This window comes from Thermothielavioides terrestris, chromosome 3 (genome assembly GCF_000226115.1).
Source record: "Thermothielavioides terrestris NRRL 8126 chromosome 3, complete sequence".
Taxonomy (NCBI): Eukaryota; Fungi; Ascomycota; class Sordariomycetes; order Sordariales; family Chaetomiaceae; genus Thermothielavioides; species Thermothielavioides terrestris.
This window is the reverse complement of record NC_016459.1, coordinates 4647981-4665344: the sequence shown is the minus strand read 5'-3', so window position 1 is coordinate 4665344 and position 17364 is coordinate 4647981. Positions and strand designations below refer to the sequence as shown.

Sequence of the window (17364 nt, the reverse complement as noted above, 5' to 3'; positions counted from 1 at the left end):
ATCTATATATTCTATCTGGTTTAGCTAGGTCCCCTAAGGAAGGATAACAATAGGGCCTTTGTATAGCCTACAAAAGCATCTCCATACCCCAACTTTGGTCCTCCCACTTTTGAACGATGGTTGAAGACAATCTAGGTGATATTCTTCTTTAGGGGTCTAAGTAACGTAAATAGATCGACTGTCTTCCCCTACTTTAAAGTAGGCCTTGTCAGACTAATAGACTAAAGACCAAGGTATCTACTTATTCTAACGACGAAAGGCTAATCGCTTTATCTTGTTGGTTGGGCTGATCCAAGGCTTCTTGCGAGTATGTCGACGAGCTTTGCTGTTGGCCTTGAGGATAGCTCGAACTGTTGAACGGTTGATCTGTTGGCCTGATTTGGAGGGCGTTGCTAAGGCTGCAAGGGTATTGGTTCGATTGGTATTTGTACAACGAAGAAGATGCTGAACGGCTCGTTCATCGAGCTTGGGGGACTGGCCAGACCTGGGAGCCGATTTGAATAGGTTTTTAGAGCCATTGGCAAGGTTGTTGGTAATTGCTTGGATAGTTCGATTGATGGTAGAGTGGTGGAACCTAGTCTGGGCTGCAATGGAACCTCCTGTAAGCCTAGCAACGTGAAGGCCCCAGATATAGCTTCTCTGGGCCTCTGTGAGCTCCTTTCGAAAGATTTTCGATAGGCCGACTATCCTGGGTTGTTGTTTTGGAGAGGAAGAAGAAGAGCGGTGTACAATAGAGGATTGAAGGTATAAGTGGGAGATGGCCAGAATAGGAAAAAGGTGGCTCGGGAGGGCTGAATGTGGCGTATGACTTTTTGGACCCCATTGTATAAGAACTTATGTTGGCGTTCTTTTGAAAGCGAACAATGATCCGCATAATGCTACAACTCACCCGCTGGGGGGGGGGAAACCCAAGACTACAACCTGGTAATCCGTAGGCGTTGCACCAGAGAGGTCCTCTGTACAAGGGCTGGCTTATCGTTTGCCTTTCTCTTCGCCAATTACAGCCTAGGTACCTAAGTTTCCTACCGGAGTTTGCGTGAAACAACTAGCAAACAAGCTAGGCTTCCTAAGTGACAGGTCGGAGGATGACGACCAGCTTGAGGTTCTTAGATTAGATACGGTCATGGCCCCCCTAGCTCAAGAATACGCCTTTCCTTTGTCGACCGCCCATGTGCGCCTTCGTTTCGAGCGGACGGCGTTGTAGGCCATTTAGAGTTTTTACTTCCGTCAGACAGTCGGCTATCTTCGCGCTGCTCCCCCCTCACATCGCGGCCTTCGCGGGAGCGGTGCTGTGCCGGCGGGGATCTCGCGAACAAGGCACCCTGTGCCAGAATTCTCCGAGGCGCAGCCGCGTTGCCAACATATCTGCTGCTCCGGTTGCATAACGCCGTGCTGGGCAGTGCTGCTAACCTGGACACGCTTCGACGCGCCCGGTGAAGGCCTACCTAGCATGTGCTTTTCGCGGGATGAATATGGGTTGTTTGGGCGGCCGTTATGGACCGTACAGGTTGCTTTCCTTCAAATAAGATAACTAGCACTCGAAAAGAAAAAAAGAAAAGAAAGAAAAAAAAAGAAGAAATAAAAAAGACGCAAAAAAAAAAAAAAAAAAAAAAAAGCTTCCTTATAGATAGATGTCTGTTCAACTCCATTGAGAATCAGCTTCTTCCGTTCGGTGTCCAGTGGTGTCGGCCGCTGACCCACTCACTGAACTGAACAGAGAGCCATCAAGGTCCTCATCCTCCAAACCCCGCAACCGAATTTTTTTTGGGGTCGCTGCGCAGCCTCAAACAGCACGCGACAACAACGTACACTACCATACAGCCGACGCGACCACCATCGCAAGATGCATTCCCTCATCCGCCCTAATGCTTGGGTGGCCCTCAAACTACCATCAGGCAGTACCAAGGTCCTTCAGGTCACCCCGAACACGTAATGTCCCCCCGTCCCCTCTCCTGTTGGCCTGTACCGACATGGCGGGGTCGCTCTCTGACATCTCCATCTCGGCGGGGTACAGGACAATATCGCTGGGAAAATACGGCTCCTTCCCATCGAACCTGATTATCGGGCGCCCATACCACCTCACCTTCGAGCTGCAAGACCGACTGCCCGACGAGAATTTCTCGCGCCTCCGCGTCGTCCCCCCATCCGAGCTCTATGCCGAAGTGTTCGCAGACGAGGCGGCCCCGGGCTGCGAGATGCCCGCCGCCGGCGCCACCGATACTGTGATCTCGGCGACCGATGGGGAGGAGTTCAGCTTGGTCGATGATGACGGGAACGTGGTTGCGCGCTCAAATCGCGAGATCATCGACGAGAGTGCGCGCCAGACTCTGACCCAAGCCGAAATCGAAGAGCTGAAGCGCGAGGGGAGCAATGCCGGCAAGGACGTCATCGCCAAGCTGTTGCTCTCCCATACCGCGCTGGACCAGAAGACGAGCTTCAGCTTGGCAAAATACAAGCTGCTCAAGACGAAGAAGTACATCCGGCGGTTCCAGGTGTCGCCGATCGACGTGGCCAACCTTGCGCAATGGCAACTAGAGGAGAGGGACGCGAGCAAGATCCTGGATATGAGGGCCGAGATGATTGGCCTATTAGGGTGTTGGGGCAATGTGCATTTCGGAGGCGACGATGTGCTGCTCGAGGATCCGGGGGCCACCACCGCGCAAGGCGACGAGGCCTGCGTGCCTGTCGATAGGGATTTGCTGCGGGGGAGGTGGCTTGTCGTGGACGATACCTCTGGCCTGCTAGTTGCGGCGATGGCTGAGAGGATGGGCATTCTCTACGAAACCGAAGATGAAGGGGCGCACAGCAGTTCTGAGGAGCACAAGGAACCCACAGAGCCCAGCGCGGAGCAGAGCTCTGCTTCCGCCGCAGAGAACAGCCAGGAACCGGGTTCCAACCCGTCAGTACCTGCTCCAGCGACTCAACAAGGAAGCGACACGGAAATGGCGGACGCACAAGCCGCACCTCCAGAAAACCAAGGCGGGAAGAAGCCGAGAGAGCAAAAGCCGCGTGCGTCCGACTTTGCGATCCCCTACTCCCAGACCAACACCATCACGGTTATCCACGGGGCCAGCCAGCCGAATCTCTCGCTCCTCAACTACTGGGGCTTCGACATCACCTCGCCGAATCACCCGCCGCACCCCTTGCTCAATCACCTGCTTACCCTCTCCTGGCTGCAATTGCTCAAACCGGAGCTGGACACCTCGTACTCGACACCGCCGCTCACGGCTACTCCGGAGACGCTGGCGTCCTGGAAACCGAGCCGCCGAGGCAATTTCCACCGCAAGCGCAGGAGATACGCCCGGATACGGCACATCGTCGACGCCACAAGGGCAGGCAACTTCTCCGGCCTCGTCTGTGCGAGCACCATGGATCCGATCAGCATCCTGCGCCACACGCTCCCCTTGCTAGCGGGCGGCGCGCCGGTGGCCATCTACTCGCCCAACGTGGAGGCGCTGGCGGCGGCAGCCGACTGCTTCAGCGTGCCGCGCCGCACGGCCTGGGTTGGCGGGGGCGCGCCCGAGATCGAGGGCCTCTCGGCCGAGGAGCTCGAGCGCTGGCCGGGAAACGAGCGGTTCCCGCTCAACCCTACGCTGCTCCAGGGCGTGTCGATCCAGACGAGCCGCGCGCGTCACTGGCAGGTCTTGCCGGGCAGGACACACCCGCTCATGACGGAGCGGGGCGGCGCAGATGGTTACGTGTTGACGGCGTGGCGGGCGAAGCCGGCCGAGGGCAAGATTGCGGCCAAGGGGAAATTCAAGCGGAGGAAAGTCGAGTCCGAGGCGGTGACGCCCGCTTCGGGCTGATGCTCGGAGGAGAAGACGACACTGACAAGAGCTGAACAAGCACTTGGATCGCATCATGGCGTCGTTGAATATACCACCATTGTACTAATGAATCACGGGTGTTTCCGTTGCCTGTTCACAGTGTTTTTTTTTTTTTTTTTTTTTTGGGCCTTCGTGCTTGCTACCTGCCTGGCGCTGTCTATCATGTGGAGGAGGCATCTTTGCTCCTAAAGGCTCGCCGCCACTCATAGCCCCTTGCCCATAAACTTTCTCTTTGTGAAGCTCAACCACCACTTGCTCGGCTTCGCGTCACCCTCGTCGTATACCCTCGCCAATAACCTCGTCGCCAGTTCTTGCCTGACCTGGGACATGTACTGCCGGAGCACCTCTGCTTCTTGCCTGTCTCGCGGAGGTTCGTACATCTGCAGCAGGCGGAGAACCCGTTTGTCAGTACGGACCAACGCCTCCAGAAGAAACAAAAAAAACCCGCTTTGTCCAAAACAAGGAGGTAGGGACCAACCTGATTCAAAGGCCACGCCGGGTCGCCCGGAATGGCAAAGTTCAGGTCCAGCGCCAGGTTCATGACATCCTTGGTGGCCTCGCGCAAGCTGGCGCCAGGGCGGATCTTGGCCAGGCAGTCCGAGACGAACCAGATGCCGTAGACGAGCAGGCGGTCGGCGGGGCCGTGGATCTCAAAGTTGCGGAAGAAGGTGTTGGCGCGGAACAGCGCGAGCACCTCGTCCAGCACGTCGTAGCTCTCCGAGCTCGGGTCCGGCGACTCGTGCGCCGCCAGCGGCGGGTCCGGGAACGGCAGCGCGTACACGGGCCCGCGCACCTTCGTGCGCAGCGGGAACAGCGGGAAGTTGCCGATCAGCCGCGGCGCCGGCTCGGCCGTGTTGAAGACGGAGTTGTAGGCCTGTTGTTGTTGTTTCGTGGCACAGGTCAGCAACGGGGCAACATGGAGAATTGCAGCCTGCAATGGGCCATGATGGAAACTCCCGGTTGTGGGAGAGCAGAAACTCACCGGCATCGTGGGCTGCACGCGCCAGGCGGAAACTCCTTGCTTTGGGGGGGATATGGCAGATTGAGGTGGGATGTCTTTTGGATCGCAGCCTTGCGGGGGTTCGCTTGCTTGGGCGGGATGGGCTGGCCAGCCGCCCGCGATCTGCTGCCTGTGCGGCAGGTGTGGCTCAGCCTCTTGGCATTCTGGATATTGATGCCTGAGGCAACACACTGGTGGGTCACCGACAGGCAGCCACATCATTGTTGGTCACGGCATGGGTACCGCCGGCTTTGTGGAGGGCACGGAGTACGGACGATGTCACGGACCATTCGGCTAAACCGAGCCGGAGTCTCATGACACTGACCTAGTTATGTGTACCACTATGCGAAACACTCCGGCCGCCCTCGCTCAGACCTATCTGTGGGATCGCCCATGTAAATTCTGGACTCGTCTCCGTCGTTAGGCCTCTTGTATCGGTTACGGGATGCTGTGTCGGAGACAGGCACTGGAAATGCTGCGAACGACGCCCGAAAGAGCCAAGGCGCGGCTGAGGGTTCAGTACCAGATACCTGCGGACACGTTGGCGCCAAGCCGGATTCGGCGGGTGTCACGGGATTTCGTGTGTTAGCGCGTCCTGGCCTGGCCCACACACGGTTGGCTGATTTGCGACGCCACCACCGCTGACAGGCACACCAGGGGAGCGCTTATGTGCGAGGGTATTCGGCCGCCCCCCGCCTGTCCCTTTGTGTGTCGCCCTTCTTTAAAACCCACGCATTTCTGCCCAGCCCATCGAAAACCCGCCGGGAAGCCGTTCCGTCGCTGAACAACCGATTCAGTGGATATCCAGAAGTCGTAGATTTTTCTGGCCGTTGCACTGTTGATAACGGGCATCTTGAACTCATATTTTCTCTATCGCGACAGCGACCGCCTTGTCGCGGATTTTTGCGATAGCGTGTCTGTTTTGCGGGGCGACATCGCGACACCCCGGTCAGGCGACCGATCTGCCTTCCACTTCGATGCTCACAATTGAGTAAGTCGCGCCCGCCGAGTCTCGGACAAATGACCGAGTGCACACGGATTCCCGATCCGAAATCTTCCAGCGAGAACCCCTTTCGTTGACGCGCGCGCCATCCTCCCCCCAGATCCTTGTTCGGCAGCAACTTCTTCTGTCAGCTGCGCGCCATCGTCCACATGTCGGCTCTACACGACCAACCCGGTTCGCCGGAGCCCAGTCAACCAACATCGAGCGCGAGCGCCAGCCCAAACCAGCCCGCACCGACGCGGCGGCGGGTATGCAGGAGGCGCATTACGCGGCCCGAGCCGGGCTCGCTGTACGACATCCTGCATGACCATGCCGGCACAGCTCTCCACGTTGTCCCGATCTGCTGGACCGATCTCCATACCCGACTGCTTGGTGCGCGCTTCCACGCGCGCCCCGCCATCGCCAAGCCGGTGCCTGATTTGCTCCCCGGCACGTTTTTCGAGCCATCCAAGATGGCGCAAACGCTGACTGCCGAGCTGCACACACTTCTTCGGGAGGACGCGACGCCAGCCAGAGCGTTCTGCAAGAGTCGTGCCATCAAGCACGTCTTGACGACACTCTTCCCCGCGACGCTATGCCGCCCCAAGACGGGCGCCGAGCTCCACCTCTACTTCGGCCACCGCATCTTCAGGAAAGTGGTCCGCATCCCCTGTATTTGGAAGAGTCCCGGCAGCGTCGACACCTCGTTCGACTCCTGCCCGACCCTGCCTTCGACATCGTTCTCGCAGGTGCCCAAGGTCACCCGGGATGAGGGCATGCCGATGTTGGCGTACATCAACAGGTCACAGCTTGCCAGCATCCGGAAAAACTTGTACGGGGTTGTTCGCGGGCCCAACGACGGCGCCAACGAGCCAGTGTCTCGGCTGCAGCAGTTGCGGTCCAAGATGCTAATGCCCGCGAACGCCGACCACGATCCATACATCGTTGCGATCCTCCTGGCTATGGCGCAGGCACACTTCTATCACGAGTCGCCCTCGCGCCCATCATCTCAATCTTCCCAAGGCTGCCGGAAGACGGTACGCATGCCGCCGCCGTCGTTCCGCGATGTCAAGGTGCAGGTCATCACCCACGACGAGGGCAACGACAGCAGCCCGAATTTCGTCGTCTACACAGCGACCGTGACCGCCACCTTCCTGGATCGCTTTATGTTCCCGCACAAAGCACCAGCACCCCGAGACGGCGAAGACTGCAGCGCCGGCATGGACATCTCCTACACGCCCGTCAGCTTCTGGCCGATCCTCGGCTTGAAAGAGCGCCTCTCCCAGGCCCTGGGGCCCGAAATCGCTGGCGACTCGATCTACGACGACCCAAACCACATCGGCTTCTGGCATCCACTGCTGGAGTCACAGTCCCGGTCGCCGGTCTACCATCCCGTTAGTCTCAAGCGAAGGCGCGCAGCCCGGGAGCCGCTGTCCCAGATGCTGAGCAGCAGCTTCGAGGAGGAACCGCCCAGTAGTCCAGATGATCGGCCCGTGCTCAGTCCTGCGGCTAAGAGGCGGAGGACAGCACGGCGGGCGGTCAACAGCTTGGAGGTTTGTTGACGGCGAGGCCGCTGGTCATGACATCTGGCGGGGATTTGGTTCTTGGCTCTCCACATGCTGGCCCATTCACGACTTTTGGTATGAGCTACGACGGAACAGGATGACAACGGAAATGATGTATGGTATGGCGCGATACCCTTGACAAGACTGGTGGGGTAAACAGGTCAGAGGTGTTCAGGCGGCAAGGTTGATTGGACTCCAGCATCTGGGATAGGAACTGCGATGGTTATGCATCATGATGCATTGCACCTGGCGTTGGAGGTGGTCTGGTGATCCGAGTGGGCAGTTTTATACGAAGGCCGGCGACGCCTCATGAAGTTGGGTTCTCTTCGTAGTTTTGCTATGGACGTATTTTAGAATATCAACGCTTGGCTCTCGTATGTCATTGCACCCTGTCTGTGGTATTCTCGCATCAGCCGTTGCAGATCATCACTGCGCATACACAGTCCTTCTCACTAGAAACCATATGCTGTCGACTTCGTTCCGGCATTGGGCATGTAGCCCGGTTAGCGGTTAGGGGTCTGGCGTCCCGGTATCCCGGATGTTGATTGCTTTTTCCAAACAGCTACCCCGCGGTTGATGTGATGTCATCTTGACATGGGCGGTGATGCCGGGGTGCCGCAGCTGAAGCGAGACCCCTGAGTTACCCCTTGTCGTAGGGAACCGGAACGGATACTGGTTATTTCATTGCCTGAACCATGTGGAGGAGGGACAGAGTGGCACATGTATGTCCTGGCTATTTTTCTTGACCTATGTTGTATCATTGACAACCTGGTCAAAGGGGGAAAGGAGGTCAGCGTCATGCAAACACAGGAACAATTTTCCGATGCTCTGGTCGTCCGAGAAAGAGACAGGGAGAAGGAGAGAAAGAAAGAGAGAGAGAAGAGAGAAGTTGCCCGATAACGTCACATTTGTGAAAGAGCCACCTCTAAAATATCCCTCGGTCTCAGACAGGCCTTCCAGACTCTCGCGATTGCGGGGTTTTGAGTTGTCGCAGGTACAGCGCATTACCTCTCTCTTACTGGGGTCATGAGTTATCCTCGCCGACCATCGTCCTCTGAACTGGTTCTTGAAGGCAACCCATATGGAGGGAGTTTAGGCACGTTGGCTGAACCGAAGCCCAAACGCTCAAGATTAGCTTGACTGTGAGTGAATCAACTGTAGTGTAGAATCCTATTAACGGTTCGAGCAACCCAAAGAATGAGGCAAAGTGATGCTGATAAGGTTAAAAAGTCAGGCCAAATGGCTGAGACACCCCCATGTTCGGGGGTAACGGGTGAAGGAGTGAATACAAGCGGGTAGCCTCAACAAAGCATGTATCAATGTCCTCCTCCGGCAGCACCTCATATCACCACCCGTTGACTCCCTTTTTCGTACCACCATCCAACCCCGCGTCCCTTCCCATGATTACGGCCCCGCCAGCTGCCGCCTCTCCGTCGTGACGCCGCATCTGTCCAACGAGTGCCGGGGACTTTTCGCCGCGCAGGGTTCGCCGCGCAGGGGATGAACCCGGACCGAGGACTTAACAATGCTTCGCCACCGGCTCGAACTGGGTCCCCTCGAACTTGACGCCTCCCTTAACTTGGTTGGCGGTGTTGAGGCAGCAGCCATAGCACGCCAACTTCGCGGTCATGAAAGGGCTGCCCGGGCGGCAGATGACGGAGTTTTTCCACTTCGCGCTCTTGCCTTCGATGAGGGCAAAGGTGCAGGGATCGTAGCAGGCGGCGGGGATTTCGGCCGCCACGAGGCTGATCCAGCCGGCTGCGGCGATGAGCAGAGTCGTGGGGAGGGAGAGCTGCATTGTGCTGCCTGGTTGATGTGGGCGCTCAGCGGGGCGTCGTCAAGAGAGAGAGAGAGAGAGAGTGTGTGTGTGTGTGTGTGTGTGTGTGTATGTGTGTTTTGGACTTGTGGGGAGGTCGAGAAGATGTCGGGAGTGACAGGCGAAAGCGGTGATGGGCTCAGTGACCGTCTTTGCTCAGTGCTAATGGAAGCGGTGTGAGTGCTGTTGTCCCATTGAGTCGGCATCGTGGATGGAGAGTCTGCTATTTCTACACTTCGGCAACGAAGCCCAAGGCATCCCAACGCCGCAATGTGATGGCTTTTGCGCTCGTGAAAGCGCTTCCAGAACCACCCGTGGTAGATACGCATAACGTTCTTCGAACGATATTCCTTCAAAATCCTTCAAATCTCGTCTAGCCCAGGCCGCCTGCGCTTGGCGGCTTGTTGTCGTTGATGGTTACGCATGATGTTCTTGGACCTATATTCCTTCAAATTCCTTCAAATCTCGTCTAGCCCTGGCCATCTGCGCTTGGCGGCTTTTGTCTTCTTGGCGCCGGTTGTTCTCCCAGAGCGCCCAGAACTGTTGGAAGCACTGCGCGCATGCGAGAGATTGAAGCTATCACGATCTGAGCACTCAACAGCAATGCATTCAATTGTGGTGTTGATCTGTGTATTTAGGATGAAGACTATGGAAGAGAGGGCGCCTCTTGGGCTACAGTTGGCTTCTCGGATACTCGGGGGCTACACTAGTGAATAGTTAATGAGAGCGATCTGGCATGTTAGTCTAGCTTGGCAACGCCGATCCAATCCTTCGGTACTGACAGAGGTTCAGGCTTGGGCTGACAAGAACTATCTCAGGATCCTAGACGCCTGTTTGATCCTTGGCTGGGCTTCCGCGGAACTGACGGACTCGCTTCAGGGCGTGAGACCCGCCGTGGATTCCTTGTCTGGCGCCCACTAAGCCGCTGCTCACTTGGAGGGTGCAGCTCAACGTACATCTTGTACGCCACCGATACCTACCTCAAACTTTGGTGTGACTTGAATCTCTCCTCCCGAGGTGGGCTGGTAAGGGGTGCCAAGTAGGGAGGCAGTAACAGGAGATCTGTCACATGCTTCTACACCGTCGTGCTCGGAGGCGCGCAAAGAGGGTTGCAAGCCGAGAAAGGGCAGGCTTTGTCGTATCTCTAGTGCCTGGCGTGCAGGCACAGGATGGACTAAAACTGCGGGGAAAGTTTTTGCGAAGGGTGTCACGGGCGGGAGAACTATTTGTGGATCTAGTGAGCAGAACGCGTGTCCCTGCGGAGATTGTGTTGACCTACCGAAGCTACCTTAGCTACATCTTTACCCAAAGTAACGTTAGACATGTTTGTCAAAGACAACCTTCTGTTTCTGGGATGCCGGGTTCTTCCGGAGTCAAAACACGTGTGAACCATACCGCCGCCAAAGGCCTCAGGTCATGACGCATGGCGGAGGAGTCGTACTCGCATGCAAGAGAACGGCCGAGTGGGTTGTTGCGAAGGTGGTGGCCGCTTCCCTTCATTATCTCCGTTGGTAAGGTTCGTACGGGAGTTCGAGACTCTTCAGAAGTGCGGTGCTGGGCCGTCAGTGCATCGCTAGCGCGAATATATTGGAATAAGTCCTCTTGCCCATGGTCAGGATTTGATTCTTACAACCTGGAAGGCCTCAGTGTCGCTTGACTCCCAGGTGCAGCCAGTTCCGTTCCTCCTTTTCCACACTCTTCTATTCTTTTGTTCTCTTTTCCCATTTTTTCTTTCTTTTTTTCTTTCTTTTTTTTTCTTTCTTTTTTTCTTTCTTTTTTTTCTTTCTTTTTTTTCTTTCTTTTTTTTCTTTCTTTTTTTTCTTTCTTTTTTTTCTTTCTTTTTTTTCGTCCTTCGGATCCCCACCTGGTAGAAGAACTGGCTAGCGTGGTCTCCCGGCGAATTTCGTGAGCAATGGCAGTCTAAGTTGTATGCCCGCAAATGCCGCCTGGAGCTGAACCCCCAAAAGGGAAGTCGTCCCCGACAACTCCCCGCACAGCACTTTCCCAAGGCGCTACGTCACACAAGACCCTGCACGATGCACCCCACACTTTTCCCCAGATTCTGCCGTCTTGCATCCGATACCTAAATTACACCTAACCCGGAATGTGGCGGCTCTCATTTGTGGCCGGTCCCAGTGCGGCCGGCTCCCGCTCGCTTCCGTCTCATCAAATCCGCTTGCCTTCCTAGCAGGATGCCCACTGGGATATTTGGTTAGCGACGCCGATCGTCTCTCCCTGGCCGGCAGTTACGGCCCTCCTTGATCGGCCGTTGCGGGCCTCCAGATCTGGGCCCAGATGCAGGGGCGTTCGTCCCGATCTGGATCTGGCGGACCGGGATTCACCTGTTCGACATTGACGACAAGCACGTGTGCCCAGGGGAAAGTCTCGTTTCTTCATGGCCCGATCCTCTCCCGATGCGCCGATTCGTTCAGTGACCGCCTTTCTCTCCGCCGGTTCCGGCACGACCAAGCCACTCTTAGGGCGATGACGACCTGCCCGTTGCTACCCACCCGCCTGGCCGGTGGTGCTGTGATGCGGGGGAAGCTAAGCGTTGGCCATGGGGCGCCCGGCTGCCTACCAATCAGGGCGCTGGCTTTGGTTGTGTTGCCGAGGCTTGTTTCTATCACAGTAGTGTAATCCGAACATGCCTAGCGCGAGTCACGAAACTCTCCGGGCTTGTTCACATGCCTTTGCGATGGGTGGCCAGCAGCCTGGCCCAGCCTGGTCAGGCCTCGCGGCGCTTTGTTGTGTGACTTGAGGGGATGCAACCATGGCCTCGCCACGCATCATGCGACTGGCTGCATCCCTCGGGGGAGCCACCCAGGGAGGTACCCCACGCAGGCCTCGCAAACAGCGCCGCAAGCACCGCAAGAGCTGGCTGTTCAGCGCTTCCTTCGGACGCTTTCCCATCCTGTCCATATCCCCACGCGCTGCGTGACCTTCTTTTGGGCCGCCCGGGACCCTCGCATCAAACCAAGCCCATCATGAGAGAACTCGGAAGCTGCTATATGAGGCAGGGCCGCGGCCCTTTCCTCGCCCGCAACCGCAAGAATTGGTTAGGGAACTCGGAGTTCTCGTTCCTTCCCCCCACCTACAAACTTTACTCCTCGCTTCGGTCCGGTGCGGGTCACCATCGAACATACCATGAAGGCTATCACTGCGCTGGCGGCCGCGGCGCTGCTGCGTGAGGCTGCTGCAGCACCCCCGGCGCCGCCATCCAGGGTTATTGAGAAGCGGTCCGCCCCAACGGTCGTCATCTCGTCGGGCACCATCGTCGGCGTGAGCCGTGAGGACACCGAGGCCTTCACCGGCATTCCGTTTGCCCAGGCCCCGGTTGGTCCGCTGAGACTCAAGCCCCCTGTCAGGCTCAACTCGTCGCTGGGCACCTTCGATGCGTCGCAAACTGCGCCGGCGTGCCCGCAGTTCCTCGCCAATACAGCGTCCGACGATCTGCTGTCCGAAGTCCTCACCACCGTCTCAAACCTGCCGTTCTTCCAGAAGGCCCTCAAGATCAGCGAGGACTGCTTGAACATTGATGTCTATCGGCCCGTGGGCACCAAGGCCGGCGACAACCTGCCCGTTTTGTTTTGGATCTTCGGAGGCGGCTTCGAGGTGCGTCCGTGTGATTGGACTTTCACTGACTCGCCCACTGACTGAAAGTACTAGCTAGGTTGGAGCTCCATGTATGACGGCGGCCCGCTCGTCTCAGGTGCTGTCAGCTTGGGCAAGCCCTACATCTTGGTGGCTGTCAACTATCGCGTTGGTGGCTTTGGCTTCATGCCCGGCAAGGAGATCCTGGCCGACGGCGCTGCAAACCTCGGCCTCCTTGACCAGCGCATGGGCCTCGAGTGGGTCGCCGACAACATTGCGGCTTTCGGCGGTGACCCGGATAGAGTGACCATCTGGGGCGAGTCGGCCGGTGCCATCTCCGTCTTCGACCAGATGGCCCTCTACGACGGCGACAACACGTACAAGGGCAAGCCCCTATTCCGCGGCGCCATCATGAACTCTGGCAGCATCGTGCCCGCGGACCCCGTCGACTGCCCCAAGGGTCAAGTGGTCTACGATACCGTTGTGAAACAGGCCGGCTGCGCCTCATCCCAAGACACGCTGGCCTGCCTTCGCGCGCTTCCCTACGACAAGTTTCTAGCAGCCGCGAACTCGGTTCCTGCCATCTTGTCATACAGCTCGGTCGCTCTCTCCTACCTTCCCAGGCCGGACGGCAAAGCACTCACCGAGAGCCCGGATGTCTTGGTCAAGGAGGGGAAGTATGCCGCCGTGCCCATGATCATTGGCGACCAGGAAGACGAAGGCACCCTCTTCGCGCTGTTCCAGTCGAACATCACCACCAGCGACAAGCTTGCCAACTACCTCGGCACGCTTTTCTTCAACGACGCGAGCCAGGCGCAGGTGCAGGCCCTCGTGGGCCAGTACTCCCCCTTTGTCTGGGACGGCTCACCCTTCGGCACCGGCCTCCTGAACGAGGTGTACCCCGGTTTCAAGCGGCTCGCCGCGATGCTCGGCGACCTCGTCTTCACTCTCACGCGGCGCGTCTTCCTCCAGGTCGCGACCTCCGTCAACCCAAGCGTGCCCGCGTGGTCGTACCTGGCTAGCTACGACGCCGGCACGCCCATCCTTGGCACCTTTCACGGCAGCGACATCCTGCAGGTCTTCTTCGGCATCCTGCCGAACTACGCCAGCAGGAGCATCCAGAGTTATTACGCCAACTTTGTCTACAACCTGGACCCCAACGATGCGTCCGGCGGCACCAGCGCCCAGAGCAAGGTCGCCGAGGATTGGCCGCAATGGACCGGTGCGGACCGCAACATGATCCAGTTCTTTGCGGATCACAGCGGGTCTCTTGTGGATGACTTCCGGTCCGGGGCGGCCGATTTCATTGCCGCGAACGTGGACATTCTGCATATCTGAGCCGTACGGAACGGGGGAACGGGGGTTGGATGATGATGATTTGCATACAAGCATGGCGATCCTACGGGCACCATCGTTTGATGGTCGGATGACTGACAGCGACTCATGAAATGCGCAGGCCGTGGCGCTCACGATCCCACGAAGGTTACGCCAGGTTGATGTTTGATGTCTTTCATGTCGCATGAACTACAGCGTGTGATAGTCTCTAGGAGTAGCATCAGGAGAGTAGCATCATGATGAACAAAAGCGTCGGGAATGTCCTACTCAACTAATCACTCTCATCCGAAAGGACTAATTGTTAATCAGGCCTGTCCCCGCCCTAGACCTGGCAACTTCCAAGGGGGTGTAAGAGGGACTGGGAATGAGGGGGCGCGGAAGAGCATAGGCGGAAGGCAGATGCAAGTTCCAAGCGGGTTCAGATCCTCAACCCGCACGCTCCAACGTCTGGTGCGAGACTGTAAACCAACGATACTATCCTACAACTCGTCGTGTCCTGCATCGCCCCGCCACGGCTGAACCTTCCCCTGGACAATATCGCCGAGAAACGCCTCCACCGTAGCCGCAGTGATCTTCTCCCTCCTAGCATACGGGTACACATCCCCGGTGTTGGGGTTCTGCACGGATAAGCCCCCGGCTCCCCTCCTGAGCCCCATCATCTCGGCCGCATCGGCGTACTCATTCGCATCCGTCGTGACGAAGTGCAGGTACTCTCTGAGCTTCTTGGCAAGCGGCCGCATCTCCGCGACGTACGCCTCTCGCTCCTTTTCGTTGTGGACGAAGTAGTGGACTATGCTCTTGCGGCTCTGTTGTTGCGTCAAGTCATCAGCGCCCGGGACTTCGCTGGAGATTTGGGATTTTGCAAGAGCTCACTTCGTAGAACGACAGCTCGTTGCTCCTCATCAGCTCCGGGATGAGCGGCGCCGAGCAGAGTTTTACAAACGCCGGGATTGCCCTCGGACTGGCGAACTCCGCTGTCGACTTGTGCTCCCCGTCGAGGTTGTTGTAGCACGCCAGCGTCGGCTCTTGTCCCTGCCGCGCCTCGGCGACGGCAAAGGAGAACCGGTCATGATACGTCCGAGCAGCTTGGTCAAACTGGCTTCGTAGATGCTCGTGGTCCGGTCCGAAACGGCCGATGAAGACCACGTCGTCGATGGCCTGGAAGGCGGTCGCGTTCTGGCTTGTTACGAACGACACTGCTGGCCGCGTCGTCCTGCGAAGGAATCCTAGGATTTCGGATGCTTTTCGTGGGCCACGGTACCGGGTCCGTCTCCCGTTTTGGTGATGCAGTCGGATGGCTGGGAAGGAAGACACGTCGTGTCGTTGACAGAGTTCTGTCTCGACGGAGCAGTCAACGCTGACCAACTTCTCGTCTGCTTCGCCGTCCAGGAGTGAGCTCCATTCTTGCTCGAACACCTGGCTCTTCGTACTGTTCTGGGTGAGCTATGTGATCTCAAACTGCGGTGTCCAATGGCGGGATTGCATACTCATTTGGCTGCAATTAAATCCGCTTGTTAGTCTGGAAAGACCGGTCAACTCTCGGGTCTTCTAGATCTTAGTACGTACCAGAACATCTGGGACGTGTTAGCAATTGACTGAAGTGCCGCTATCCTCGAGCTATTTTAACTCTTACAAGCAATCAGAGTCCTTTCATTATCCCTCAAGATCGTGTCGAGCTCCTCTGATCCAGCAATGCGGGTCCATGCCGCTGACTTCGCGAGAACAAGGGCGAGCGCAAGCTGGGGTAACTTCATGTTCAAGAGGGATTAATGAAAAGCGAGAGATTAACTAACACCAGGTCATATACGAGTTTTTAAGATCAAGAAGAAGATGCTTGTCAGGTGTATAGAGGTTGGATGTGACATTTTGGTCGGGAGAGATGACAGACAGGGGTAGCTCGTGCGCCAGGGGCAGACTCAGGGGCAGCGATCTCCGACTTGACACAAACTGCCCCTGAGCTGCTCAGGTTGGGGATGGCACCACACCACACGTGTTTCACCTGCAAGTCCTGCAGGTTGTCACCATCTGAGAGTCCGGTTTTGCACGACAGGGCAGCAACAGGGGAGAAGTTAAGAAGCGAGGATGAGCAGATCTGAGTTTAGACGCGGCTCCTCATTCGCAATCATGAGCGAACATAACGCCAAGCAGCGATGATGCCTTCATTACGATCAATATTTTCAACGTTCAGCGGTCTTGCCGCGCTGCATTTCGCTGCAGGCTCAGCTAGTCCAGGGCTAGGCGAGCAACAAGCGCCTCTCGTAAGCAGTGACTACCGCTGCGAGCACCCGCCGTACACAGCCCACCTCGTATCCCACTCGCCGCTCGTCATCTACATCAAGAACTTCATCACGCCCGCGGAGCGCGCCCATCTGCTCAAACTCGGGTTCGTACACTTTCCCCTTCCCCATCCACCCTCCCCGCCATGATCACGACGCTAATCCCCAACCCGCCACTCTCCACCCAAAAACAGCAACGGGACCTTCACCCGCAGCGGCGTGACCACTTCCTCCTCCCGGTCCTCCTCCAACAACAACCCCCACAACCACAACCACGGCCAACCAGCCACCGCCCACAACCACCCCGTCCGCACCTCCCAATCCACCACCCTGCCCCCCTCGGACCCGGTAGTCTCCTGCATCGAGACGCGCGCGCTGCTCTTCCAGAGCCCCGGCACGCCGCGCTCGCACCTCGAGCCGCTGCAGCTCGTGCGCTACGCGCCGGGCGAGCACTACCACTTCCACACGGACTGGTTCACGGCGCCGGGGGCGCACGCGGGCGCCGACCGCGGCGGGAACCGGCGCACCTCGTTCTTTGTCTACGTCCGCGTCGAGGAGGGGACGTTGGGTGGGGGTACGAATTTTCCGCGTCTTCGGATCGGTGGTGGTGGTGGTGGTGGTGGGGCTTTGTCTGTTGTCGATGGAGGGGGTGAAGCGGCGCGGGAGGGGGAAGGGTGGTGGTGTGAGCAGGGGATTGTGGACTGTGATGCGGAGTGGGAGGCCGGGGTGACCTTCCGGCCGGTGGAGGGGAACGCGGTGTTTTGGGCGAATCTGATCGAGGGGGAGGAGGATGGGCTGGGTGGCGGCGGCGGCGGCCGGAGGGGGGACGAGCGGACGCTGCATGCTGGGCTGCCCGTGCTGGCTGGCGGGAAGGTGGGGATGAATATCTGGACGAGGGAGGGGCCGGTTGGGGAGGGGATCAGGGGGGGTTAGGCGAAGGGAGGAGGAATGAAAGTGGCTGTGGCCATTACT

The 17364-nt window shown here is 57.8% G+C and overlaps 6 protein-coding genes across 6 annotated transcripts; 4 read left to right on the top strand and 2 right to left on the bottom strand.

The window, feature by feature from the left end:
• The first annotated feature begins 1654 nt into the window (after window positions 1–1654).
• On the top strand, window positions 1655–3937 carry THITE_2118080 (uncharacterized protein). The gene is made up of 2 exons (XM_003654826.1): window positions 1655–1929; window positions 2015–3937. The coding sequence occupies exons 1-2, from the start codon at window positions 1844–1846 to the stop codon at window positions 3804–3806; spliced, it is 1878 nt and encodes a 625-aa protein (XP_003654874.1). The 5' UTR covers window positions 1655–1843; the 3' UTR covers window positions 3807–3937.
• Window positions 3919–4950, bottom strand: THITE_2118079 (uncharacterized protein). Its single transcript, XM_003654825.1, has 3 exons — window positions 4810–4950; window positions 4306–4701; window positions 3919–4207 (listed from the first exon to the last, which is right to left on the bottom strand). Exons 1-3 carry the CDS (start codon window positions 4813–4815, stop codon window positions 4031–4033), a joined length of 579 nt encoding a protein of 192 aa, XP_003654873.1. The 5' UTR covers window positions 4816–4950; the 3' UTR covers window positions 3919–4030.
• Window positions 4951–5708: 758 nt separating this feature from the next.
• On the top strand, window positions 5709–7561 carry THITE_2118078 (uncharacterized protein). Its single transcript, XM_003654824.1, has 2 exons — window positions 5709–5818; window positions 5931–7561. Exon 2 carries the CDS (start codon window positions 6283–6285, stop codon window positions 7369–7371), a length of 1089 nt encoding a protein of 362 aa, XP_003654872.1. The 5' UTR covers window positions 5709–5818; window positions 5931–6282; the 3' UTR covers window positions 7372–7561.
• Window positions 7562–12065: 4504 nt separating this feature from the next.
• THITE_2118076 (uncharacterized protein) lies at window positions 12066–14452 on the top strand. The gene is made up of 2 exons (XM_003654823.1): window positions 12066–12802; window positions 12857–14452. The coding sequence occupies exons 1-2, from the start codon at window positions 12335–12337 to the stop codon at window positions 14117–14119; spliced, it is 1731 nt and encodes a 576-aa protein (XP_003654871.1). The 5' UTR covers window positions 12066–12334; the 3' UTR covers window positions 14120–14452.
• Window positions 14453–14595: 143 nt separating this feature from the next.
• On the bottom strand, window positions 14596–15820 carry THITE_124872 (uncharacterized protein; the record flags this gene model as incomplete). The annotated part of the gene is made up of 3 exons (XM_003654822.1): window positions 14596–14922; window positions 14990–15536; window positions 15813–15820. The coding sequence occupies 3 exons, from the start codon at window positions 15818–15820 to the stop codon at window positions 14596–14598; spliced, it is 882 nt and encodes a 293-aa protein (XP_003654870.1).
• A 446-nt stretch (window positions 15821–16266) lies between these two features.
• Window positions 16267–17325, top strand: THITE_2145661 (uncharacterized protein; the record flags this gene model as incomplete). The annotated part of the gene is made up of 4 exons (XM_003654821.1): window positions 16267–16298; window positions 16383–16499; window positions 16587–16993; window positions 17066–17325. The coding sequence occupies 4 exons, from the start codon at window positions 16267–16269 to the stop codon at window positions 17323–17325; spliced, it is 816 nt and encodes a 271-aa protein (XP_003654869.1).
• Between the last annotated feature and the right edge of the window lie 39 nt (window positions 17326–17364).